The sequence below is a fragment of the Micropterus salmoides genome, unplaced genomic scaffold (assembly GCF_014851395.1).
Source record: "Micropterus salmoides isolate LMB-PRFRI ecotype aquatic unplaced genomic scaffold, ASM1485139v1 Ms_hic_scaffold_7, whole genome shotgun sequence".
NCBI classification, from domain to species: domain Eukaryota; kingdom Metazoa; phylum Chordata; class Actinopteri; order Centrarchiformes; family Centrarchidae; genus Micropterus; species Micropterus salmoides.
In genome coordinates this window covers 29442297-29468832 of record NW_024044459.1, presented here as the reverse complement: position 1 = coordinate 29468832, position 26536 = coordinate 29442297, and the positions used below count along the sequence as shown (strand labels likewise).

At 40.5% G+C, this 26536-nt stretch overlaps 3 protein-coding genes and 1 long non-coding RNA gene across 4 annotated transcripts in view; 2 read left to right on the top strand and 2 right to left on the bottom strand.

The window, feature by feature from the left end:
- Positions 1–6207: 6207 nt before the first annotated feature.
- Positions 6208–6992, bottom strand: LOC119892364 (beta-microseminoprotein J1). The gene is made up of 3 exons (XM_038704567.1): positions 6905–6992; positions 6662–6767; positions 6208–6565 (listed from the first exon to the last, which is right to left on the bottom strand). The coding sequence occupies exons 1-3, from the start codon at positions 6990–6992 to the stop codon at positions 6436–6438; spliced, it is 324 nt and encodes a 107-aa protein (XP_038560495.1). The 3' UTR covers positions 6208–6435.
- A 995-nt stretch (positions 6993–7987) lies between these two features.
- Positions 7988–20684, top strand: kansl3 (KAT8 regulatory NSL complex subunit 3). Its single transcript, XM_038704566.1, is given in 23 exon segments — positions 7988–8526; positions 9231–9505; positions 9656–9826; positions 9966–10056; positions 10472–10657; positions 10780–10908; positions 11034–11150; positions 11241–11339; positions 11814–11885; positions 12013–12087; positions 12211–12368; positions 12880–12943; positions 13059–13247; positions 14942–15098; positions 15413–15490; positions 15831–15994; positions 15997–16021; positions 16364–16451; positions 16681–16808; positions 17220–17317; positions 17566–17761; positions 18700–18815; positions 19748–20684. Coding segments are annotated over 22 exon segments (2619 nt in total). The 5' UTR covers positions 7988–8526; positions 9231–9293; the 3' UTR covers positions 19754–20684.
- Positions 12239–13632, bottom strand: LOC119892365. Its single transcript, XR_005442541.1, has 4 exons — positions 13570–13632; positions 13024–13262; positions 12528–12699; positions 12239–12380 (listed from the first exon to the last, which is right to left on the bottom strand). It is a non-coding gene; the product is annotated as an uncharacterized LOC119892365 (long non-coding RNA).
- A 1995-nt stretch (positions 20685–22679) lies between the features above and the next one.
- bmp1a (bone morphogenetic protein 1a) overlaps positions 22680–26536 on the top strand; it is a 30598-nt gene continuing 26741 nt past the window's right edge. The window contains 1 exon segment of the mRNA XM_038702425.1: positions 22680–22931. Coding sequence (XP_038558353.1) covers positions 22787–22931 — 145 coding nt within the window. The 5' untranslated portion in view covers positions 22680–22786.

Genomic DNA, 26536 nt, shown 5'->3' with positions numbered 1-26536 from the left:
ATTGAAAACTTTTACTTTCTGTGGGACCGCAGACATCTTTTTAAGGCAGATGGACTTCGCCTTAACAAGTCAGGAGTAAAATTGTTCAGCTCCAACCTGTTTTACTTTCTGCGTCACTCATCTGTTCCCTCTGCCAAGGACAAGAGACAAGAAAGAAGAAGACATAACACAACACGCCAGAAACCTTAAAGGAGAGCCACCTCAGCCCCCACCGGAAGAGAGCTCTGATCACGGGAGACATCTGAGCCAAGAGGAAGAGCCTCCACCTCCCTCACTGAAAACCAACAGTGAGGATTCACCATCTTTACCCTCCCAATCCCCATCTAAGTCACCCTTATCTCCAGACACCCTTTCTCCCCTCTCCCCCCTGTTGGACTTCAAGATCACATGGAAGACCTGGTTAGAGCTGGGACCAAATTTACTCCCCGCACCTTCCCTCGCTCCACTCCCATTCTCTCTACCCTAAACCCCCCTCACCATCCACCTCCACCACTGGTTCTAAGTCCTCCAGGTTTGACACATGTCACAAATACAGCGCACAACTCCCCTACTACCCCTCCCAACTTCAGTTTTATGAGTGAAGCTAGAGTGTATAAGAGAGGAGGTGGAGTTGCCATTTTGTTTAATGACTCCCTCCAATGCAAAAAGATATGCGATAAGATAGATTATGGGAATTTTAAATATGTGGCTCTTCAGCTGAATTCCTCTTCTCTATGGTTTCTAAATATCTACAGGCCCCCTAAATACTGTGCAAACGTTTTTGTTGACTTTGGTGAACTGCTGTCTATAATCTGTATTGACTTTGACTGTGTGGTTATTGTTGTGTTTTCTTTGAGAGTGCTATCTGCGTGCACAAATGTACAAACAGAGGTAATCACAAAATGGCGTATCCCCGAAAACACTAGTGAAAAATTTATTGAGGCTTTCTCCTCGACACCTGCCCTCTCACGGGTCTCAGTCAATGAGCTTGTAGATAATTTCAGTTCTAAAATTACAAATGTCATTGATGCCATTGCACCAGCCAAGGTGAAGGTGGTCCCTGGTAAGAGAAGATCTCCATGGAGAAATGCAACGCTGGTTAGAACTTAAAAAAAAAGAGCTGAACGCAGGTGGCAGAAAACAAATCTCCAGGTTCGTTATGACATCTATAAAGAAAGACTTTGCATTTATAATTTAGAACTGAGAAATGCAAGGCGGTCCTTCTTCTCCGACATCGTCACCAAAAACACTAATAATGGACTTCTATCCACCAGGGCCTGCAGTGAATTTGCTTCCTTCTTCACAGACAAAATTCAAACAATTAGACAAGCAATCAGTGCCTCCATATCAGGTACAGGATATGTCTTGTTCCTGTGTCCGCTTAAAAACAATTCATATAGCATGAGACAATTTGATTCTATTAACCATAAAAACCTGGAGGACATAATACAACGTCTGAAATCCTCCTCATGCTGCCTTGATATTCTGCCAACAGGTTTTGTCAAAAATGTGTCTAAATGCATGGCCTCAGATCTACTACAAATTATAAACATGTCTCTCCTCACAGGTTTTTCCCCACAGGCCCTGAAAACTGCAGTCATTAAGCCACTCTTAAAAAAGAGCAATCTAGACAGGTCACTAATTAATTATAGGCCCATATCAAATCTCCCATTTTTAAGTAAAATCATTGAAAAGGCTGTTTTTCAACAGCTTAGTGCTTTCTTGGCACTAAATAACTGTGTTGATGTCTTCCAGTCAGGTGTACGACCACACCACAGCACTGAGACAGCTCTTGTTAAGGTCTTCAGTGACATCCAATTTCAGTCTTAGTATTATTGGATCTCAGTGCTGCCACGGTCGACCACAACATATTACTAGACAGACTTGAAAACTGGGTTGGACTTTCTGGCACAGCACTAAACTGGTTTGAATCCTACTTAAAGGACAGGGACTACTTTCCCCAAGGCTCCATTCTGGGGCCTCTTTTGTTTAACATTTCCATGCTTCCACTGGCTCAGATTATGAAAAACAACAAAATATGTTATCATAATTATGCAGATGACACACAGATTTACATAACTATTTCACCATGGGACTATGATCCCATACTCCCATAAGTGCTGAGTAACTGGATTGAGCCAGAATTGTGCCAGAATTTTCTTCAATTAAACAAAGATAAAACTGAAGTTATTGTTTTTGGAGCCAGGGAGGAAAGATTGAAAGTCAGTGCTCAGCTTCAGTCTGTAATGTTAAGAACCACAAATCAAGCCAGAAATGTTGGTGTAGTCATGGACTCAGACCTGAATTTGAGGAGCCACATTAAGACAATTACAAAGTCAGCCTACTATCACGTGAAGAATATATCAAGGATTAAATGACTTATGTCTCAGCAAGACCTGGAAAAACTAATCCATGCATTTATCTTCAGTCGACTCGACTACTGTAACAGTGTCCTTACAGGGCTCCCTAAGAAATCCATCAGACAGCTGCAGCTGATTCAGAACGCTGCTGCTCGAGTCCTCACTAAGACCAAAAAGGTGGATCACATCACTCCAGTTCTGAGGCCTTTACATTGGCTTCCTGCATGTCAAAGAATTGACTTCAAAATCCTGCTGTTAGTTTATAAAGCACTAAATGGTTAGGGCCAAAATATATTTCTGATCTTCTGCTTTATGAACCATCCAGACCTCTCAGGTCGTCTGGGGCAGGTCTGCTTTCTGTCCCCAGAGTCAAATCTAAACAAGGAGAAGCAGCGTTCAGTTATTCTGCTCCGTATATCTGGAACAAACTCCCAGATAACTGCGGGTCTGCCGAAACTGTCAGTTCTTTTAAATGAAGACTTTTCTTTTTACCATAGCTTTTAATTAAATATTTAAGATTTTTCTTTTTACCACAGCCTTTTACTAGTAGATGTCCTGTTTTCTTTTACTTTGTTTTTAGCTTTTTACCATTGCTTGTTAATTAAATATTTACACGGTGAGAAATGAGTAGGTAGTTGAGTGAAAAGATAATGTGAGTGTGATTGAACAGAGTGATCTTAAATCTCGCGCCTGTGGGTCCAGAGTATAACTGGATCAAAGTGGCCTGCGGACAGACATGTCCTGGTTTCTCTGTAGTGTCCGAGGGTTTTTGGAGTTACAGTGGACCCAAAGATTGCTATGGACCCGAATACAAACTAGCTAGAGAGAGTAGATTAAGTGTACTTCTCTGTTTATTCTCTGTTAATAATTGTAACTCAATTATTTGCTCAACCCCTCAGCCTGTTTTTATTTTCCATTTAACTCTTTTAACCCTGATTGTACACTGCACTGTAACTTTTATTATATTTTAACGTGTATTTTTTCAATTTCCCTATGTTGCTTTTAAACTTTTTTTATATTTCCCTGTTGCGTTGATGTTTTATTTAAAGCACTTTGAATTACCTTGTTGTTGAAATGTTCTATACAAATAAACTTGCCTTGCCTTGCATTTCAGAGTGAAAAATTGTACTTTTTACTCCATTTGCTATAGATTAAGCTGTAATCCAACAGTATACATATAGTTCACTTGTGCTCCACCTCCACCAGTTGAAACATTACACATCAATGCATTCATTATTTAAAATGCTGCTGATAAAATATCTCTCTGAAAGGGCAAAAGATTAAGAGCAAAAGAAGTATTTTTACAGAGCAGTATTGCTGCTTTTACTTAAGTGAGTACTTCTTCCACCACTGGTCCTATGTTTATGTCATCACTGTGATCCCCATAAATCACTTATCAATACTAATCTGTTAATGACACAATTACTTTTAGCATTTCTACTGTTGGCAGCTCATAAAAAACAAAAAACAAAAGAGCTCCTACTCATATTTATAATATATAACAAACAAGTCATCATAATGCCAAACTTGAGATTGTTCTGTAAAAGCCATCTCTCCTAAGAGGCAGAGTATAATAATATATAATGGTTTAGAGCACAATAATAGTATAATAAAACCCTTAGCACCAGCTTATTTTAAGAAACATACCTGAAAGATTTTCATTTATTCATTTAATTGTTTTGACATGAATCTGAATCAGTGATAATTTACTTACTCTGCAAAAAACATGAACATGCTACAATGATATATGGGAACATTTATTATAAGCACACTAAATTAACTCTAATAACCAATCAGAATGAATGATCAGAATTCAATTTGAAAAACTTTTGAAATATAGTTGTTAATGACCAGACAAAATGCTGAACCCAGGCTTTAATCACAGAATGAAAAGACTGAATACCAGTTAATTAAACAGAACCAAACTGCAAGTCAGCTGAATATGAAATAATAATATATATATAACTTATATACATAACTTGATGCCAGTAAAATAGGGTGACAAATATTTAATGTTAAAGGTTAAGACATTTAAGAAACTAATTTAGCGCGTGAGATCCTCTATTGATTATCAATTTATTTGTTTGATCTAGCACATTACATAAAACACATACATTCTGTCATTGGAAAAATGCTCAACTTCTTATAATTGAATGAAGATGTGCAGAGCTCCAGATTCACTGCCATGAAATTAATGGAATGTAATGCGACTTATTTGTGTGTTTTCAGACAGATCCTCAGACCCCGGCTGTGCACCTCAGGCTCTTTGCAAGAGACATACAGAAAGATTGGCATTGGTTATTTGTTAAAAAGTTGTCTTTTTTTCATTGTCTTTCTTTTTTGCATTAAACTCTTACATTATAGATGTATTTATTTGTAGTTCATGCTTTTGATCCCATAAGTTTTTTCTAGTCACTGGGACAGCAACACCAAAACATGTTTATCACAGAGAGGTCCCTGTTGGCTGCCCCCTGCCCATCACAACTGCTGTCACAGTCAGTTAGAAGAATAAATGTTTGTTGATCAACAAAGGGCAAGGGAAACTGCATCCAGTATACATTCACTTGTTTGGGGCATAAAAGGTGTATGGACAAAATAACGGAAAGAAATCAAACAATATAATATACAGTATGTAACATGTCTGAGTTAGCCGCAGCTCCTTGACTCGCTCATGGCCTCGCCTCCTCTGTCAAGCCATGGTGTTTAGTCTGCGATTATCAAGAACGTATATGAAATTATGTTCATTAAAAGCGCAAAAAATATCAATATTGAATAAACAATGATATTAGGCAATTTTTCAAGAAACTGCTGTCCTTACCTAAACATAAGCAGCAAGCCTCACACCATTCTGTTGAGACTTGACTGACTGTTTTTAGTTATTAGTTTTTCTGTGGATCATCTGTTTCTAATTATGTATTTTCTTTCTCACACAGAGTTATGTAAAAAGGAGTAAATCATGAAAAAAATGTTATTCATTGAAATTTCATTTGTAGCAATATTTTATTCTTTAATTTCCGACAGCAGTGCTCCCTGATTGTTCATGTGTTCCACCCAACACGACAGGCAGTGTTTCCTGGAAAGAAGCCAGTGAGGGATCACATCTACATGCCTCTCTCTCCCCAGTACAACAACTCCAACAAAAATAAAAAATATGTCAGACATTGAGGTTACTCACTGGTGACAATGTGGCATCATGTGTGAATGTTTTGATATTGTTCTAATGAAGAAAACGTGTGTGTATACACCATAAATATACTGTTATGCTTTTTTCCCCCTTTTCTTTTACCTGGTTTCATGGCCGCACGGAAGCACTGAGCGTTTGTCAACCAGAGTACATCGCAGCAAAATCACTCTGTGGGTTGGTCAATCCACCACTTTACTCCAGAATGAAATATCTAGACTTTGATGGATTGACATGAAAGTTTGTACATAAACACAGAACATAAATGTTTCCTAGAAAATGTATCATAATGACTTTGGCGATCCCCTGTCTATTCCTCTAGTGCCAGCATGAGGTTACATTTTTGGTTTTGAGTGAAATATCAACAATTGTTGGATGGATAACCATGCAATTTGATACACACATTCATGTTCCCCTCAAGATGAATTGTAATTACTTAGGTGATCCCCTAACTTCTTTCATCATCTGGTCAAATTTCTAATTTGTCCAATACTTTGGCTGAGGACGCTAAATTAGCAAATGTTAGCATGCCCACAGTATGGGTCAAGCTCCATAAACACTGGATCCTACATTTTTCAAAATGCAACCGATTAGCGTCTTTTGTTAGACTGCCCCTGTCTCCTAAATGCCTAAAATCTTTTAATCACCACTACCTCAGTTTGTAATGTAGGCCATGTGTAAAAAATGTACAAACTTGAAAGCCATTTTATTTATCAATGTTCCTTGACATGTAACCAGAAATTCTCCTTTCCCTCGTACAAAGAGAGATATGAAAAAAGGAGGAAATCATGAAGAAATTATTAATTATTAATTTGAAATTTCATTGTTAGCAGTATTTTATTTTCAGTTTCTGGCCACTGTGTGGTCTTGTGTTCCAACCAACACAACAGGCAGTTTTCCACTCAGATCACTCAGTCACTTTCCTACGGCACTATAAATTGGACAAAGTATGGTTGGGTCGTTCTTCTTATGCACAATGTATTCACACCTCTTTGCATCAAACTCTGACACACAGTCGTCAGGGAACTGCCTGGGGGTTGAAAATCTGCAATCACACAGTAAACATACAGTAAGAATACAGAGATGAACACATTTTCTTATCATAAAAAACAAACAAAAATGTTTTGATCTGTGTACTTACCCAGCACAACATCCAGTGCAAGTACAGTCCCAACATGCACTGTTCCTCCATGAAGATCCTACTGCATGCCACGTGTTATCCACATTGTCCTGACAATGGGTCATGTCTATTGGTGGAACAAAAAGTGGTAAAGTGGTCATAATGTTGCATCATGTGTGACTGTTTTGATTTTACTCTGATAAAGAAAACTTGTGTGTATAAACCATAAATATACTGTTTGTGTTTTTTCTCCTTTTCTTTCACCTGGTTTTATGGGATTTTGGAAGCACTGAGCGTTTGTCAGTGACGCCAGAGCACAAAGCAGCAAAGCCACAGCCAAATATTTCTTCATAGGAAAATAGAAACAAACATCAAGTCTTAACATTTGATCTCAGCATGCTGAATCAGGATATTTGTCCTAGCATGCATTTGGCAAAAAGCAGGGAAACTCCAAAGTTAAACAGTGTATCATATCTCTAAAACTCAGATGAATCATTCTGTTGCCATTTTGACAACATGACTTAGGGTCCATGCCATAAGATGAGTCAAAACTAATTATTATCAAATTTTATAACAACTCTCTTTGGCATTATACTTTACCCCACCAAAACAGCTATCATCAAACAATTGTAACGAGAATTTCGTTACTCAGCAATTTTAAAACTCACCATCGTGGCAGTCAAACGTGTCTGGTCTGAGCTGTGTTCAGGCAAGACTTTTAAAAACACTGTATTTTTTATGAAGGGCTCTCTCTTTTAAATGTGTAGCCTATCTGTAGGGACCTTTGGAGTTAAATAAGGGGAGGGTAGGGGTGGTCCGTTAACTGGAAGAGGTCACACTGATTATATTTGTCTTAAAAGAAAAACAAACACAACATAGACTACCATGTACAACAAAGACAAATCATTTTAAAAATAGGTTAATGTTAAGATTTCAAAATATATTTCCTCATTATCATGTCTACTTTTACAAGAATTAACAGCAAAATGCTTTGGTGTAACAGATTTCATACTCCCTTTCCTTCAACAATAAAGGTAGGCTAATTCAGGTCAGTGTTAGCATTAATACTAAATAGCATTTTGAAACATATTCCAAATTAAATAACATATTAATAAAGACAATTTTGTTTGAAATAGGCAATAAACACTGAAAATCACAGTCAGGATCACCATCAAGATTACCTTCCCCAAGCCATCAGACTCTTAAACTCATCCTCAGCAGTACTCCAGTGATTATAGTTTATTTCTGTTACCATCCATCCATCCATCCATCGTCAACCGCTTATCCTGTGTACAGGGTCGCGGGGGGCTGGAGCCAATCCCAGCTCACATTGAGCGAAAGGCGGGGTACACCCTGGACAGGTCGCCAGTCCATCGCAGGGCCACACATTGACCAAAAGGGAGTTACAAAACTCAATTTCACTCTACAACTTGTTGAATTGTGACAATAAAATCTACCTACCTACCTACCTAAAGTCTCCTCTTCTGTCGATTTTTAGTGCATGAAATATCCTATAGCGCATTTAAAGTGAATAAGACAATTCACAGGCATATCGAGTGTTTTTGTAGAGGGAGTAAATGATCTAGACCCTGATCCAGTCCATGTTTTGCGTCACTCACTGACGCGCCATAAACTAGGTTGCCAGTTTGGTTGAAATGTAGCCCTTGCTGTAGTTCTTGTTTTAGTGCTCTGAGAAGGAGGGAGGTGGAGCCTAACATGGCAACAAATCACACAACAAAAGGAAGTGAGGCTTGTAAAGCTAACGTTACGCACTAAATATTTGTGTTTTATATAAGCCTTAGGACTTTCCAAGAAAAAACGTCTTTCTTTGGCCTTGAACAAGAGTTTCAACTGACAGTACAAACATGGAGTTGTAGAGCGAAAAGGTGAGCAGCTGGACACAGCGATTGCGCCATTCTGTTAGCTTTTAGCTTGCTATGCTAACGTTAGCATGCCAGGCCAGCATCGTTAGTCCTTTTACAAATGGCAAATGTTGGGCTGATCGCCACGTAAATTATTATCACATTCAATCAATGTGCTAATGTTTGGTTTAAAAGTGATATTCAACCCAGAGCAGGTCATTTATGTTATATTAAGCTAACAACATACTGTACATTGCAGTAACGTCAATGGTTGGTGCTCACTGTAACGTAGACAAAGCACCTGCATGTGTGAACGTCTGCTGTAACTAACGAATGTTTATCTTATCATTTAATCTGCTGGTTATTTAAGCGATTAGTCGTTTAGTCAGTAGAAATTCACAAAAATATTGAATGATGTCTATCACTTTCCAAGGAAACGTTGGAAATGTCTTGTTTTGACCAGCAGGCTGAAACCCAGAGATGTGTAATTTGCTATAGTATAGTTTGTAAACAGCATATTTCATTATGACTGGTAATTTTGTTGTTTTTAGACATGTTTTCTTTACACTGTTCAGTAAACGTTCAGTCTGTTGTAGGAATTGTTGCCCGTCAACTTTTCAGGTCTAGATTATGTTCAACACATTATATGGTTCCTTGAAAAGGAAAGGAATTTGTTGGGGGGGGGGGGGTCAGCCTTTAAATAATACATTTCATCTCCTCTTTGCCAGTTACGTCTGAATCCACACAAGTTGTTGAGCTCTTCCCAGGGCCCTTTGGGGCCCAGGAAGACGATGCATCGTGGTGGGGATAAGGACTTCCAGGTATCAGCACGAAAGATGGGCACATCCTTGCTTTTCCAGCTGTCAGCTCATGAAAGAGAGCTGGATTTGGTATTTCTGGACCATAGCTATGCCAAGCCATGGAATGCCCATCCAGATGCCAGCAGCGCCCGGCCCACAAGAACACTCTTTGTTACCCCTCGTCGCCAGCCTGAAGCCTTGTCGTGAGTCAAAAAGCGCCTAATCATAATCTCTAACAGAACTACATGTTAGACTACATTTCGGGACCGTCATCAGCCTCCCGCTCTGTTTCTTAGCTTTAGTAACTATCTTGCTGCCTTACAGTAACATCAATCTTCTTTCCTTGTATGCAGAGACACTGATTCTGTAATAGATGTGGAAACTGTCACACCGACACCCGTTCCTCTGTATGATAATCAGAAAGCTCTTAGTGTGATGAAGGAGTGTGAGCGGCACGTTCTGTTTGCTCGCACGGTTGCTGAGAGTCCTCCACCCCCGGAAGACTGGGAGGAACATATAAACAAGTAATCAAACATCTGCAACAATCCACTGTTCAATTATTATCTATTGTTTTACTTGACACTTGTTTTCATTGAGAATAGAAGTTATGATTGAACATATCTCAGTTACAGTGCATTGTTTGACATCATTATTTCTTTTCAGGACTGGATGGTCAGTGGCCCAGAACAAATTGTTCAATAAAGTACTTAAAGCTCTGCAAGCTGAGAGACTAGCCCGCCTGGCCAATGAAAATGTAAGTAGTGCTTATTTGGTCTTATTCTGTTCAGATTTTTGAAGGTTTTTCAGCACCCTTTATGAATTTCGCCAGAGAAAAAAACCCAGTACAATATGTTTACTGAAAGCACCGTTTTGTTTTGGTCTTGCAACAAACCCTCAAGTAAGAGAGTAGATCAGTAATAAGATTCTAAAATGGTAATGGTAATTTTATACTGGCCAAAATCAGTATTGTAACTGTTTATCTTTTGATGGGCTTGTGGAGACAAAGGTAAATCATGTGTGGAATTTATTGATAAACCACCATGTAGCAAAATTTGAAAACATCTGCTATTTTGAGTTTCGCATTTTTAAAGTTAAGGCACATTCTCAATAATTCAGTTCAAAATTATTGAAACGTTACAGGGTGTCTCGTGTGATCTTGTTTCTCTTAGGCTTCCAATGAGCCTATTTTGCGAAGGATAGCTGTGGACAAGTGTGCCAGGAAGGTGCGGCATGCATTAGCCAGTGTGAACTGGGACACCAAACTGACGCAGTGGTTGCACACTACCATGATTGAATCCTTAAGCCTCGCCATGCTTGCTGCTTACCTGGATGTGCTGCAGACTCTCAAAAGCAAGGTATGATGTGTGTAATTAAGTGAAGAGTAAGAATTGGTCTGTAATTCCTGTCAGATGTCTGCTCCAGTATCGGCAAGCTCTAGGATTCTTGATTCATAGTATTCCTCTTTGTGTCTTGGAAGTTGCCCTTGCTGATTGACAGAATGTTGCTGACATCTGCAAAGACTGGCGCTCCAAGTGCAGAGGCCCTGTCACTGCTACTGAAACGGCCCTGGGACCCAGCTGTTGGAGTCTTATCTCAAAACAAACCGGTAATACTAAAGCATTCACGCTGTTTGTATTGAAAAGCATTTTTCTGTACAACTTGGTTTACTTTGTTCTTTATGATCTATAACAGTTAAAGACCAGATCGATTTTTTTTTTTTAAATGTTTCAGAGCAAGCTTCCTGGATCCCCACTCATCCTAATTGCACCATCAAGCCCAACTAATCCTGCCCTCGCTACCTCGCGGCGAATGAGATTCTGGCAGTCGCAGCTCTCTTGTTTGGGAAAGGTCCTAAGTCTCTCTTAGTTAAATCTCTTTGTTACCATAAATCTGTGTTTTTATGAATCACAGTGCCTATAACAGCTGTTTCTATATCAGGTCATCCCAGTGCACAGCCATGTGAGCAGTGGAGCAAATATTGGCATCACACAGTGCCTAGAGCACATGTTGGGCACTGTCAGGGCCAAGGTAATGGAGGTAGGATGCTCTTTTTCCTTTTGGCACTATTTGGTATCTGTGGTTGCAGTGTTATAGTGAAGTTTTTTGTGAAATTCATGTAGTTGATGTGCACATTCAAAATAGTTTAAAAGACGGCCAAATTAGCAAAACATGCTCTTGCTTAGATGTTACCCCTGTGGCCTTACTGGACAGCAGCATTTGGTTTTATCAGGTTGGGTTTGAGTTTAAGTCGCTGTTGTAAAATAATTAATTCTTTCATTCTTCAGCCTTTTTTAGCCCTTGCAGTGTACTTTCTTATTCGTTGCTCAGGATGTGCACATTAAGCCACAAACTTACTATATTGTGTTAAAATGTCTCTTGAATAACACAACATGTCGCTGAAGGCAAAATAGAACCATATAGGATACAGATTCTGTATTGTTTAATTTTTTTTTTTTGGACATGATGTGTCTGCAGCTGTATTGATTATGTTTTTATAAATGTAATCACCAGGTTCACAGTCACTTCCCGCACAAACCCATTATCCTGGTTGGCTGGAACGCTGGTGCTCTCATCGCTTGTCACGTAAGACTTGTCATCATGTATCATACTGATCTAATGTGAGGCTAATGGTTTTTACCCATGAAAAAAATGCAAATGATCATCTTTTCTTTAAAGCATCATTAGTCAGTTAAATACTGATTAATTACAGGTATCCCTTATGGAGTACCTGACCGCTGTGGTGTGTCTCGGCTTCCCCCTGCAAACAGTCAACGGGCCAAGAGGGGTAAGACCTAAGGCATTATCTTCTAGTGATATGCATTTTTCTTTTTCTGTTATTTCATTATTTCTATTTAGAAAATTGAACTGTCAGAAGTTTAATGAATATTAATGTATTACTGGTTTGCAGGATGTGGATGACCCGCTGCTGGACATGAAGACCCCAGTGTTGTTTGTGGTCGGACAGAATGCTCTGCAGTGTAGCATAGAAGGCATGGAGGAGCTCAGAGAGAAGCTGAGGGCAGACAACAGCATGGTGGTGGTGGGAGGAGCAGATGACAACCTCAGGTAAGTCACGGCCTACGATTCGCAAGAAATCATATGTTGTATTCTTTCCTGCTGAGTATACAGATTTTAATCAGGGTGCATGGGGTCTTAAAAAGTATTAAAAGTTGATAAATCGGGTATCTGTCGCACATTACTGTGCTATACCATGTCCCTACTCACCGCTGCTGAAGCTACAGCCACCGCTTCATCATCTACCGCTGACCTCTGAGTAATGATGGGCGCCAGGGCAACACTGCACTCAAAGGTTGCATGGTCTCAACAGAGGAGCAAAAACCAATCCATCAACTCAAATTGTGATCATCCCAGATTCAGAAACAGCCACGGTGTTTGCCTGGAAAAGATAAAACCTAATATATCTTGCATTGGATTTGTAAAAGGACTAATGGAACTCAATTCATTCAACTCCAATCTGTGATGAGTTTTGGAAAGGGTCTCAAAAGATTTCTTAAAAGGTATAAAATTCAAATGTCATTCAGTAGTAATAGTAATACTAAATGACCTCCCTCTACAGAATCAATTCAGCAAAGATGAAATCAGAGGGACTGACGCAGACCATGGTGGACCGCTGCATTCAGGTTGGTAACTGTAAATATTCAATTTACCCTGTTTCCTCTGAGTGTTTCATCATCTGTAGTACGTTTTTGAGAATACAAACTCTATGATGTTGATTTTCTTCTTTCATCACTGTAGGACGAAATAGCTGACTTCTTGTCTGGCGTCCTTGCTCGGGCAGAGGGCCACGGCCATGGTTCAGGGGAGATGAGGGATTTGGACACGGAGAAGAAGAAAAGGCCTCGACGGGAGCTTCCCTTTGACATGGAGAGAGGACGACCTTCCTCACCTGCGCTTCGAGTTCCCATCTCACCATCGGGTTCAGAGGTCCGTTAACAGCGGCTAAAATTATCAACATTTTTCAAAGGAATAGAAGTGTCACTTATTTTTGATTTATTAATTTTGCTATACAAGTGCTTTAACCTCGTAACATTCCAACGGCCGGCCCACAGGCTGTCAGGTCCTGGCGGCAGCTTTCGGTATGGGCACACAACTGCTATGTTAACTTCATACTTATATGACACACAGTTTGAAAGCTAAAATCCTTTTGATTCAACCCATGCAAACTATTTCAATATACAGTCACCACAGCAGGTGTATCAGCGCCTCTGTCAGACCAACCTGTACAATCAAAATTGATGCGACTCACCTATGAAGCGTAATCCACCGATCGATTATATTCCAACAAAAATGGTCTTGTTATGTTGTCAAAGGTCCAGACAATCCAGTCCAGTAAAAATATTTAGTCCAAAACACATTATTCCATCACTAAATCCCCAGGGACTGCTGCGCTATTGTTTCATATTTGCCGGCAGACGTGGCTCATATGTCATTATAACCGTAATAACGCAGATTAGAATGTAAAGCAATACGATATCTTGTATTCAAATTAGCCACTGAACTATAACCTTTCGAATGTCACAAAATCCGACCCAGTAGGAGCTCACATGTCCATTTCGCAGCCTACAATAGCCAACGAGAGCCCGCGCTGTAAGGAAGGGCCAGCCTCTATTATTTCGTGGGTAGGCCGAGCCAGTTGCAAGCAATTGTCCCGATGACCGGCACTTTGTGTAGCCATAAAATCCTGAAAATAATGATATCCAACTTTAAGTAGGAAGTTCATCGTCTACCAGCAAAAAAAACACATCTTCGTCAAGCTACCAGCTGATACGGAGCGATGCAGCCGCCTGCCGCCGAGGGGCAGAGCTGTTTCAGAAAAAATACACTAATAAAAACTCTTAGAAAAACCTGTGTAAAATAGTAATTTTTCATGGTAGTGGTATAAAATTTAAACTAGGACTAGATAAGACTTTATGACGTGTCCCTACAGTGTTTTCAAGCTAATAAGTCCCAAATGAAAAATATATTAGTTTTAGTGTGTTTTAAACTTGTATTAATCAATTCCAGTAGCACTTACAATCATTCTGACTTTTGGGTTAGACACTCCAGAGTCTAATCTTTCAGAGAAGCCCAAAACCATGTGTATATACTACAAATGGTTGAAGAACTACATTCAATTTACTTTGGATATGCCTTGAATAGGTGTTTTGCATGAATTTTACAGGAATGTTAAGAGGTTAAATAATATTTCTGTTTCTACATGGAATTGAATACAGTTGCATCACATCTAAAGATTGCTTTGTTTACTTTGTAGTTTTAGACTAGCTGTCCAGTCATGGAAAATAACAGAAATGGTTGCGGTTTCGAAAGTCATTGTGTTTTCATAAAAAAGGGAAATGGCATGTTCTCACATTTTCAAATTTGAGTGCCATACCAACTTTGTATCACTGAAAATATCTAAAAGCACTGGGAAGTGATTTGGTTAAGAATGTTTTCTTTCCTTTTAATGTGTCTGCATTTGGGAGGAATATACAGACCTCGTTTAGGCTGGCTCCAACCATGTCCAAATTAAGTGTCGTGTCTAATGAACATTAAGAGCACTAGGTTTACAATGTCAGCATGTTTACTGACTTAATGGATCATTATTCATCCAGTGTTTCTCCTCTTCACTGTGTTCTCAGGACCTGTCTAGTGTCTGTAGCAGTCCCACTTCAAGTCCCAAACCCAAGACATCTGGTCTGTCTCCAGCACAGAAGTCCAGTCTGATCACAGCAACACAGCTCCTCAAAACACACATGCAGCGCTCTGGCACAGTACTCACACACAAGCAAGCACAAGGTTAGTTCACACTGCACTCAACTGTGAACCGTGCACTGTGAACTTTGGGACCTGTGTGTACACAGCTCTCACATTCGCCCCACTTGTTTATGTAAACTTGTTACAGTGAGTCATTCACCTCAGCTTCTGCTGAATTTTGCAAAAGCGGGATGTATGTGAGTTAGGAACATGATGGCAAATAACATTTTTACGAGATTATCACGTAACGATATCTGTCAGGGCAAGATGGAACGTGACTGAAATACTCTCCTCTCATCCTCTCTCTCTTCTCTTCCTATAACTTTCCTTTCGGCTTTCTTTCCAATTCATTCCAGCTCAGTTTGCTGCTTTTATGAAACAAAACATGCTTGTGAGGAAAAATCTTCCTCCTGGCACCCCTCCTTGTATTTTTGGTAAGTGTCTATCCTTCTTCTTTCTCTTTCCTCTTTGTCTTTTCACTTCTTTCCTTCTTTCCACTGCCCTGACTTTATATGAATGTCACGTAGTAAAATACTCCACTGCCTGCTCACTAAACAGTCATTGTCATGCTTTGAATTTTACACGTCTTAAATAATAATAAATTTTATATTCCTGAGCACTAGATTTATATTACCGACAATGAAAATTGTGTAAAATGTATCAATCAATGGTAGGGTTGCAGAAGGATGAAACGGCCCATTTATTTTCAAGTCACCTTAGCAGTCTATTGAATACTTGTGTTTATGTGTGTGTGTGTGTGTGTGTGTGATGCAGTGCCGGTAACCAGTGATCAGATGGATGGCCTGGACAGAGATGAACTGAGGTCCCATGGCAAGAGGAGGCAGACGCCCAGTCCCACACCAAGCAAAGCCTCCAAGAGAGCCAAGATCAAGGTCACCATTGTTTCCCAAAGCGAGTCAGCAGGGGGCGCCATCAACCTGCTCCACAGGAAGGTACAAAACCTTGTACCATTACTTACATTTGAGACTTTAGAAGTAGCCGCTTGGTAAATACTTTAGAGGAGTCATTCTGTTTTATTTAAACATTGAGAAAGTTTTCCTGGGCTTTTTTGTTAGTATGATCAGAGTAAACAGATACTGTTCTTTGTTTTCTTGTGGATTGATAAAATCAGCAGTGGGCAGACATGATGGGAAGAATCAGAAGATTTGAGCAGTTAACCTTCATACAGATCTCTAGATAGAATGAAAAGAAAAATGTGTTTTTGCTTCGCTAAAGTGAAAGTAGAACCATGTATATTACCAAGTTAAATAACTGACCACCATGATATGATCCTTTTTTCCATGCAGTGGGTGTCTCTGGGAAGCCCTTAACCGTGACAGTGGGGCAGACTGTTGCTGGAGCTAAGGAGCTCTCGGGACTTCTAACAGGCCATCGGTAAGCTAGCTTGTTGTGCTACACACAGGCACACTCAGTATAGAGCGCTTAAACCCCTAATCATGCCTGCACCCACACCCACTCCCACTGCCGCCCTATTGGACAAAAGTGTGTCTGGTGCAGAGGGATTGATGAGTGGTGTACTCAGAGTTTGGGAGCTGAGTGATAGCCAAACAGCAATTGCTGGGGTAGCTCCTGAGTAGATTGGTGGTTATGTGTGTCACTGCAGGTCTGGTAGTCTCTCAGAGGTGTCTGGTGCCCTGTCCCCAGGCTCCAGCTCATTCAACAGCGTGCAGCCTTGCATGGTGTCAGGGTCCTCCGCACCAGTCCAGGCGCAAGCTCCGGCTACTGCCCAAGGTATCTCTGTCCTGTCCTGCCCTGCACGCCTGTTTGCACTTTAAACTGTGCAGCTAATCTCAGCGCAGTTGCCTCAACACACAGTGCAGTTGTAACAGCTTTGTAGAGTGGGATTAAAGTTTTGAACACTGGAACAGTGTGTGAGGACAACATAATTAAGTAAACATCATCATTGATCACCTCTTGCGCCATCGCTGTTTGTCACAGTCCCAGAACTTAACCTTTGGACATGACTTTCATGTGGGGGGGGAGGTGTGTGCGTGCACGCGCGTGTGTGTGTCCATCTAGTTTAGGCCTGCAGGGGGATTGGGTGGGAGCAGTTTGTAAAAGCAGGAGTTGTTGTGTTCCTATTGCTTTGATTTCACCCAAATTTAATCTCCATTTATTTACTGCATTGGTGTTTGTTTGCAGCACCTTCCGCCAGCAGTCTGCTACAAGGCCTAAGTTTCAGTCTTCAGGAGATCGTCACCAAAACTCCTAGCTTGCCGTCCACAGCAGCCAACACCCAGGTACATCTTGGTTACATGGTAACATTATGTGAAAGTTTGAATGACCACAGTGGACGTTCTGCTTTTTTAAACTCCAGTCACAAAGGAATTATGTCTGCTAGACTGACAGCCAATTTCTAGTTAGTAAATACTGCATGTTACAAAAGTTTACTGGTGGGATTAAAAGATGAAAGAAGAAAGGCTGTTGTTGTTTACATGTATGACTAAACCTTAAACTATTTGTGTGTATCCTCCTCCTCCACCCTCAGGTGGTTTGTGGCAAGCCCCAGGGTCAGGTCCTGAGCTCCGTCAGTACCAGCAGCAGTACTCTGCTCCGGGCGGTGCCTGTGGTCACCACAGGAGTGGCTAAAACCACCGCCATCCATCAGCTGCTCACCAATGGCGGGCTGGCCAAACTTGCCAGCAGCTTGCCCGGTTTGGCGCATATCACCAATCAGACCGCTGGTATGTCTCGAACTGCCAAAACACGACGGCCACGTTGAATGCCCAGGGTTCATTCATCCTTTGTTTTGGAAACAGTAGTTAGGACGTCTGTAAGCCAGGGAGGATTGCAGCAGTAGAGGCCCGTAGCGGACAGCTCTGTCGACATGTGTGCGTAGATAGTTTGCCTGGAAGAAGCTGACTGCTATAAGGTTTGCGGTGTCAGACGTGCAGCTATACAGCATCAGAGGGCAGATAAGCCACATACGACATGTTTTGTTTTCAAGTTCAGAAAGAGCGGGAAATGTAAGGTCACAATTCCCAGCTTATGCTTGACACATAATGTTTATGTAGAAATGGATGCAAATGTAAAATATAAATGTGTGAAACCATTTGATACAAAATAATCTTGAATTAAGTTGAAATCAATGTTTGTATAGTTGACCAAATTTAATGACAACGTTCAGTCTAGGCTGCTTTTGTATGTCAAATTTGGTTGTTAGATTTATCATTTTATGTTTGTGTTCATTTTGTTTGCTTCTTCATGTAGTCACATTTTGTAAACTTCCATTGAATCATCTGCTTATAATATCCCTAAGTATGACTGCTGTCCTCTTTCCGGGATGTGTTGAAAAGCAATAAAATGAGCACATTAACCAAGCTCTGTTCCTGTTGTTACAATAAAGACTGGAATCAAACTCATGTTTTTCATTGCTGTGTGAAGCAGTTGGATTTCTCGCCCCTCTCACTAGACTAAAACTTCTCATGATGTTTGTTGCCCAACACCCTGCTATTGTTTTAATTTGCTAACCTAACCACAAACCAAAAAGGTCATTCTCGATGCCCTCCATCACAACATGTTTTAAAACTTTTGTGGCAAATCCAGAAGTCCATTTTTGTATATTTTGCGGAATAGCATGTCTCGCTGTTAGTGCTGAACAGTTTTGTTTGTCTGTCAGTAGGGCAGAAAGCCCCCACTTCGATAACGGTGACCCTTCGTGGAGCACAGCCGAGTAGAGTGGGATCTCTCAGCCAAGCTGGGGAGGCTGTGATGCCGGCTTGCAGCCACGAGCCTAAGGTGTGTCTCATTCAAGCATCTGATGGCTCCTGATGTAGACACATTGTACTTGGAGGTCATTGTTTGGTAACTTATCTGTAAAAGCACGTTTGCTGCTACTTGTTGTTTCATGCAACATCTGCCTTTTCTGCTCTGACACTGCCAACATTTTAATGCAAACAAAACAAGGAAATGTATCTTTTTGGGCAGCATATGACTATCTTCACTGCTATGGCAACTAACATAATGTTGCAGACCATAACTAGAATTAATATAATAATTAATAACCTTCCCTAAATTCTTTATGCATTTTATCATAGTATTTTGTAGCTTATATAATAATACATTTTATTTGTAATGCACTTTACATTTGAAGCAAATCTCAAAGTGCTACAGGTAAGATCGTAAAAGCAAGTTAAAAACATCAGTACGTACATTTTAAGGTCCACAGATGGCAGTTAAGGTTTTTAAGTGTATAAACAAAGGTACGTTGATGAGGTTCCTTATTGTTTGAAATGATACTGACTAAAATGTTCAAGTGTGGACATTAGTGATCCTTATTTATCAAACAGCTTTTTTCACAGAAGCCCCCTTATTTTAAAGTCACAAGTATTTTGACCAATAAATTATTTTTTCCGTGTTCCGATGTACAATCTTAATAAGTACATAAAACCCGCCATGAAGGCAGAGTGAAAATGACTTCCCCAGCTACGTCTTACCTTAATTTATGTAAATAGTAGGCTGTGTACAGAAGGGAGCTGCGCTTCTGATAATGTGGCTGAAAATATCCTTACATTATCACATGAAGATACTGTCAAGCTGTTGTCAGTCAGTTCTAGAGCCAAAGAAGGAAACCTCAAACATTTCTTTGTCCTCAAGACTTTTATATAAATAGGTTTATTATTACATTTTCTGGACTGTGAGTTCATTTATTTCACTGTGCCCTTTTACAGCAGTGAAAATCTCCTCTCACGGTTTCCATGTGGTGATACACCTGATGTAAGCTTGTGCAGTGCCAGAGGCATCTATGAGCCAGCCACAGCCTGTTGACGAGACTGCACCCTCCGTGCAACGATGAACACACCACCCCACAACATGCAGAACATCTACATCACGTCCTCCAGGGAGCTCCCCTGTCGAGGTGGAGGGAAAGGCCAGGCAGTCGCTGTCAGATGGGTAGCACCGACTCCACTAACACTTCAGTGCTGGTTTTCATGCTAGAAAATTCTGACAGCCAGATATAAAACATGTCGCATGGCATCCTATAAGGAGGAAATTATATTATGTGAGGATAAACTGCAACCTACCTGGACTGTGACAACACAATTGTACCGCCTACAAAATGACAGACGTGCAACTCTTGATGCTGACTATACACCTTCATCTCAGCTTTTTTTCAATCTTTAGCTTTTTAAGAGTGTACATTAAGTTTATTTTTGCATTTTGTATGTCACAACTTGATATCTCCATATCCGTGCTAAGTTTGAATGTTAGTCATGGCTTCAGTATTTATCACAGTAATTATATTCACATGATTACAGTATTTCAATATGTTAGACTAAACTAGATTTCAGTCCTAATAACATGTCAGTATTTGTCACAATCATGTGATTGCAGATGCTACAGAGGATTGTCAAAGAGGCATGGGAATGCGCACCTGTTCACGGCTCTCTTTGAATAACATGCAAAAAGCTGCAATACATGAGCAGTAGTCAGTATTTATGATAAACAGTATTTATCACATTTGTTGCCTCTATAACCTCATGTCCCATAGTCTAAGCTACTGTGTAAGGCAGTATTTCCCATCTGCACTGTATCATCACTTTATTGTATATGGACTTCTTGTTGGAAACTGCTACAGTAAAAACAAAACTGATTTGTCTGAAGTCACTCATCTGTGTTCTCTATTTGCTAATCTAAATATTTGGTCCTGTGTGTTCAACACAGCATTGAGCAAGCGAAGAAACTCATCTTATTAAAAATATAATGAAGGCACTCACTCTCGTGCATGGTAGTTACACTGCCGTGTTTACAGCAGCAGCATAAATACAGCCCACTCATCTCAGCAGACATCCTGTCTTAAATTCCACACAGGCAGCAGTCAGATGAGATAAAGAGAGGAGGGTGTCTCTTCTGTCTTATATAAGCCAGGCTTTGTATGTAATAGGCAGGGACAGGAGAAATGATGCCCGTCAGACAGAGAACAACAGAGCTGCTGGCGTAGCCCCCCATGATCAGCACCAGTGGATATTCAAGCAATCCATCTGAGGTCTCTGCATCCAATCTCCCACATACTGATAATAAATCGGTGTGAATTGTGTGATACACTGAGGAGTCACAGAGGGAATACTTGGATTCTTTCCTTTCTGAATACCTTTTTTGGTTGACATTTACTTTCAGTTAAAATAGGATTTGGAGCCTAAAAGAAGGACCATAAGCTTTAACTGATATGTACTGATATACACAGAACATTGCTGCTGCTACATTAGTAGTTCAAGTCAGAAGAAATGTTATATGTAGGATTGCCATTAAACTAGAACTAACTGTATATGGAAAATATTAATACAGGTACAGGTAGCCTAAATAAAAAGAATATGTCTTACACTGCTTTATCTGCTTTACACTGTGTGTACATTTATATGTATATATATATATATATTTCTAGACAGTACTGAAAAGATGGGAAATAAATGAATCAGTAATATTATAGATTAGATTATTAATGTTATATACAAATGTGTGCTTTTTTAAGTTCAGGTGAGCAGTAAATATGATGAATGAGTCTTCACTGCCAGAAAAGCCCCTGTTCCGATTAATTAATTAATAAAACTACTATTTTTTTTCCAAACTATCATGGCATGCACCAACCTTGTATGTTTGTTTTTTTTACTTTTGACTTACAACGTCCTCGTGTAATGTTCCGCACTTCGCCAACAGGCAGCGCTCTAATCACTTCAATTTGCTCGTGACTCCTTACAGGCCTACTGCATGTGAGTAAGCTTATTCCAGAAAGGTCAAGCTCAGACTGTTTGTTTGTTTGTTTGTGCACGCGCACGCGTGGTAGCGCGAGCGGGTGGCTGAAATGCGTGCGTAAATAGTGCGCTCTTGTGTTAGAGGAGGAAAAATGAATGATTTTATTTTAAGTGTACACAAGTTGAATATGTCTATATTGTTTTTGTTCATAGTGTGTATATTTTGTTATCTACACTGAAGTCTGTGTCTGATTTTATTTTTATTATTGTGATTTTGTATTATTGTATTTACATCGTGAGCAATGTACAATACTGAGTCAGATTCCTCGTATGTGTACACATATCTGGCAATAAAGCTGATTCTGATTCCGATTAAACTATACAAAGATACGGAAAATAATAAGCCACAAATTTGGCATGTGGGTGCAGTTTCATTTTAAATTATATATATATTTTTTTACTTTTATTGACAATATGAAAGCCAAAATTGAACACCACGGGGCCTTCCACGGGGAGCTGAACATGATATCTGTACTTTGGTCTTGGATTTAATATTTAATTAAGGTCTATATACAGAGGACTGTGGAGACAGCAGAAGGAAAGCTATCACCAGAATTCACAATGAGATAATATCTAGTGAACCAAAGGATAGTTTCTCATAGGCTTTTCAAGGACCCTTGATGGACCGACTAGGGAGCAATGAAACCGCCCCAGTGGAACTGCCATATCATCAAAGTTTCTCAGGCAGTACTCTGCGCTAGCCCTAAGCTCCGGCTGGAGGAGAGAAATCACTGCCCCCAGAGCCAAGAAGACACCGGAGAGAGGCTGGATTTAAAACCCGCCCTCCGGAGGGATCTCGTTTCCCCCAAAAACCTCCCATTTTCTCTCTCTCTCTGTCTTTCACTCTCTCACTCACTCTTTTCTCTCTCTCTCTCTGTCTTTCCCTCTGTCTCTCTCTCGTCTCTCTCTCTCTTCCTTTACCTTTATACCTCGCCTTTCGCCGTTTCCCCCACTACAATAATGGATCTCACGGCGAGATGTTTGTTTGTCCTGTCTTGTCTCGGCGTGATATTGGCGATCGATTTGGAGGCGATTGATCCAGGCTACTATGTGGACCCCACTGCCACATCAGAGGCGATCGACTATAAAGATCCCTGTAAAGCTGGTAAGATTTTTTCCCCCTTTTTTCCTGTACAACGCTGTGATTTACCTTTCATGTGGAGGTGCAAACACGCCACGAATCTGTTTGTGGAGCTTCCAGAGCTCGGCCAGAGAAACGTTTTTTGGAGCGATGACAGTAGTGGATAGAGTTTTTAAAAGGCTTTAGAAGACATTGTGTGCATTTGTTTTGTACCGAGTGACATAGTTTCTGCAGTTTGAAACATTTGAAGCCCTCACTGAATCGCCTAGGATAACCCAGCTCGGAGAGTGGCTACACGGATTGCAGGAATGAAAATTTGAAGAATGAGTCTCTGGATTTCTCGAGACTTGAAAAGTTTTGGCTGAAGTGTTTGTTGAAAAGTTACAGGTTTTAACAACTTTTATTCCTCAAAATGTTATAATGTAGTTCCCGCAGGCTGTCTGCTGTGTATTAAAAAGCCTGAGCTGTTGGTCAAACAAAGGAAATCTGCACTTTGATTTTTTTTTTTAAGACTTCTGCTCTCTTTCTGGTTGGTTTTTGTCACTGCACAAATAGTCTTTTTTTTTTTTTTTTCTCTACCGGCTGTTCACACAGCCACTAAAACAAAGTGGAGGAGGGGGGAAAGGAGAGTACAGTGGAGCTTAGTAATTATGCACACAATAATTCTGTTGTCTTGTGGCTCAAGGTATAAATATGTGTGCTTATTTTCTGCTGTGGTGAGACCTGCATATCTCCCCATTTTTTTGGCAAAAGCATATCTTGTCAATGTAATTTATTTTTTTCCCTATGTGTGTGCGTGTACTGTGAACTCCCTGTCTTGCCAAATCCCTTTGGGGGAGTTTGAACAGATTGTGTTTTCCATCTGGTGAAAGTATTCAGGTTACAGATACAGAGAGATGGCTTCAGTCAAAATGACCTCTAAAGTACTGGAAGAGCTTACTGACTTGGCATTTGACAATTTTTGATGTGGCAGCTGAGTGTAAAACACAATTCAGTCCTCTGACTCTCAGCTACCCTCCTGTTTTCTTCACCTTGCCCCTGAGAAGAAGAGTAAGTGTCAAGGGAGACGCAGAGCCTGTGCTTTAGGGGTGTTGTGGCTTTACATAAACATGACAAAGGTCAGGCTGTAGATAAATCACGTCTCATGTAAAGTCACTGAAGATGTTGCTTCCGGTTTGTGCTTCACTGTTTTAATTTGAACCATTCAAGTGGTCATACCAGATTGTTTTGCATCACTGGTGTGGATTTACTGGACGTGATGTTCAGATGACTCCTTAAGACTGAATGGTAAACTGACGCAGGCTCGACAATGTTGTTTTATATTTCTGACTTTGTTTCCAAGAAATCACTGATATTTAACGGAAATGTCTCATCAGGGACATTCCCACTCGATAATCTGAAGCTGTGATTGTCTTGTTTGTGAGGATGTCTTCATTATTAGTAATCCAGTTTTAAGTGCCATTTGAATGCAGCACAGTTTTTGTTTATGGTTTCCCCTGTGCATGTCAGCAGACAGGTGGTTGGGAGACCGTCACAAGCACAAACTCCCACTCTCTTTACCCTCCCCGTCTCCAGCTCTTCCAACACCCACCTGCTTTTCTCCTTCCTACTAACAGCAAAATGTCTCAAGATCTCTCCGCTCTCCCTTTTACTCCCTACTTCCCCTCACTTAGTTGCAATACACCAGAGAAAATATCTTTTACTATAGGCTACTCACACTAGTGTCTATATATCTTGTATGGACTTGTACAGATGATTCTTGGATTATTGATTGTCTCTCCTTCCCCCCCCCTCATCCTCAGTCTATTTGATCGCTTTCGGTGGCCCCAAGGTCAGCATTTTCATGTTTTGCTGCTTCCTGCCAGGAAAATGCTTACGTGCCGTGTGAAGTTTCTAATGCAGTAAATCTCTGCGAGGAGTGCATTTCACGCTTGTCCTCTGTATGGCTGTCCTTGCCTAACACTGTTCTTTGTTGGCAGGATTTTTAGTAATTGATTGGGGGGGAAATGTGCATTGAAAGTGAATGCAGGTGTGACGTATAATGACTCCCATTCCAGTGCTTGTCTAATTTATGACAGCTGGTCGCTTGGATAATTGACCAAGTGGTGGCCATCTTACTAAACTCCCTCAGATTATTTAAAATGTGCTTGGTAAATTCTTAATTTCTTGCCACAACGCATGCATGCCACTCCTCCCCAGTTAAGCCAAAAAAAAATCCCACAAAAATGTTAACATTTACAAAGGATTAAATAACTCATCACATGATAGAAATGTGCATTGATTGAAGCGAGCAGTGCAATAACACTGAAGTAATGCCATCTATTTAGGAAGTTAACCAGTGGAAAATTCCTTAGTTTGCAGAACTCCAAACTTGGCAGCATCCCAGGAAGTCATTTAAGACTCAAACAACCCACTGAGATTATATCCACCCATTTTCAAAATGAAAAATGGATGAGAACCAGTCACGCTCATTGTCTGCTCTACTTAAATGATAATCACGAAAGCAGTGACTAGTTTGACATGTATGGATTCATTCATTTATAAAGCAGACACCTTAATCTACTAAAGACTTCTGTGACAGCATTGTCTGTCCTTGCCGTCTGTAGTTCAAGCTTTGGATGCGTTCTTCTGCATCTGTGCCCCGTGCTGCTGTGGCTTTGGCAGCAGACAGGGTAACCTGAACACCCCCTTCTTCTCTTGTCCTTTCTTATGCAAGTGGTTTTCTCATCTCCCTGGGCCCCCAGCTCTCTCCTCTGACTGGCCCAAACACTTCACACAGACTGTAGGTCATTCACCTTGTGCCAAGCGAAAGCACGGCTGGACGTTGGAGGGCCAGCCGCACTTTGCCACACCGGCCCAGCTGAGGTGAGTGCAGGTCATTCACAAGGGGACTTGGTAGGTTATCTGTTCGCTATCTCTGAAGATTTTTTTATTTGTGTTTTGGTTTTTTTGCCGTCAACTGACACTTGCGTCATTACTCTCCCTATTTGAGGTTGGACCCTGACTGTTTCTTTCTTCTTTTTGATAACAATGTTTCAGAGCTTTTATTTTCTCGTAAGTCTTTTTTTTTTTTTTTATTTGCTGAAGTGTCACTCACTTGCTGTTAAGGGCCTCTGAAAAGCCACTGTGACCTACTAGATTAGGAGCGCTCAGTCACTTGGGTAGCATGAGAGCTTTATAATGTGATGGTAAGATGTAAAACAATCTTCCGCTAAGCAGCATTAACATGAATTTTTAACATGAAGTCGACCCAGATGCTGGGTTGTGTTGACTGTTCTAGTGAATTGCCTTTTTTCACAAAATTGTAAGCTTTGGATTTATTTGTATCTCAGGATTTCATTCATCGGAGTCTCTGAAAATGGCAGCTCAAAACAGATGACACTCGTTAACCAGCTCCATCCCTCAGTCCTATGCTGAGTCTATGCAATGTGATAGGGCTGCCTGTTGAACTTCATTGTTGGGCTTTTAAGCAACACTTAAGCAGATGCTTTTCTCTTCTCATGGAATACAGGCTGCATAGCTGAGCCCACACTGGGTGTTTGTTTTTTTACATTACAAGACCCCTGCCACTTCTCTCTCCGCGGGGTTCAGGTAATTAGGGAGCCAATCTATTGGCACGATCTCGCTGC

Bases quoted from the DNA above. Each gene is read 5' to 3' on its own strand.
- LOC119892364 (XM_038704567.1), bottom strand. From the start codon at position 6,992: ATGAAGAAATATTTGGCTGTGGCTTTGCTGCTTTGTGCTCTGGCGTCA. The intron at 6,768-6,904 runs GTGAAAGAAAAG...TTCCACCAATAG, and splicing joins CCAAAATCCCATAAAACCAG to ACATGACCCATTGTCAGGAC. The intron at 6,566-6,661 runs GTAAGTACACAG...GTGTGATTGCAG, and splicing joins TGCACTGGATGTTGTGCTGG to ATTTTCAACCCCCAGGCAGT.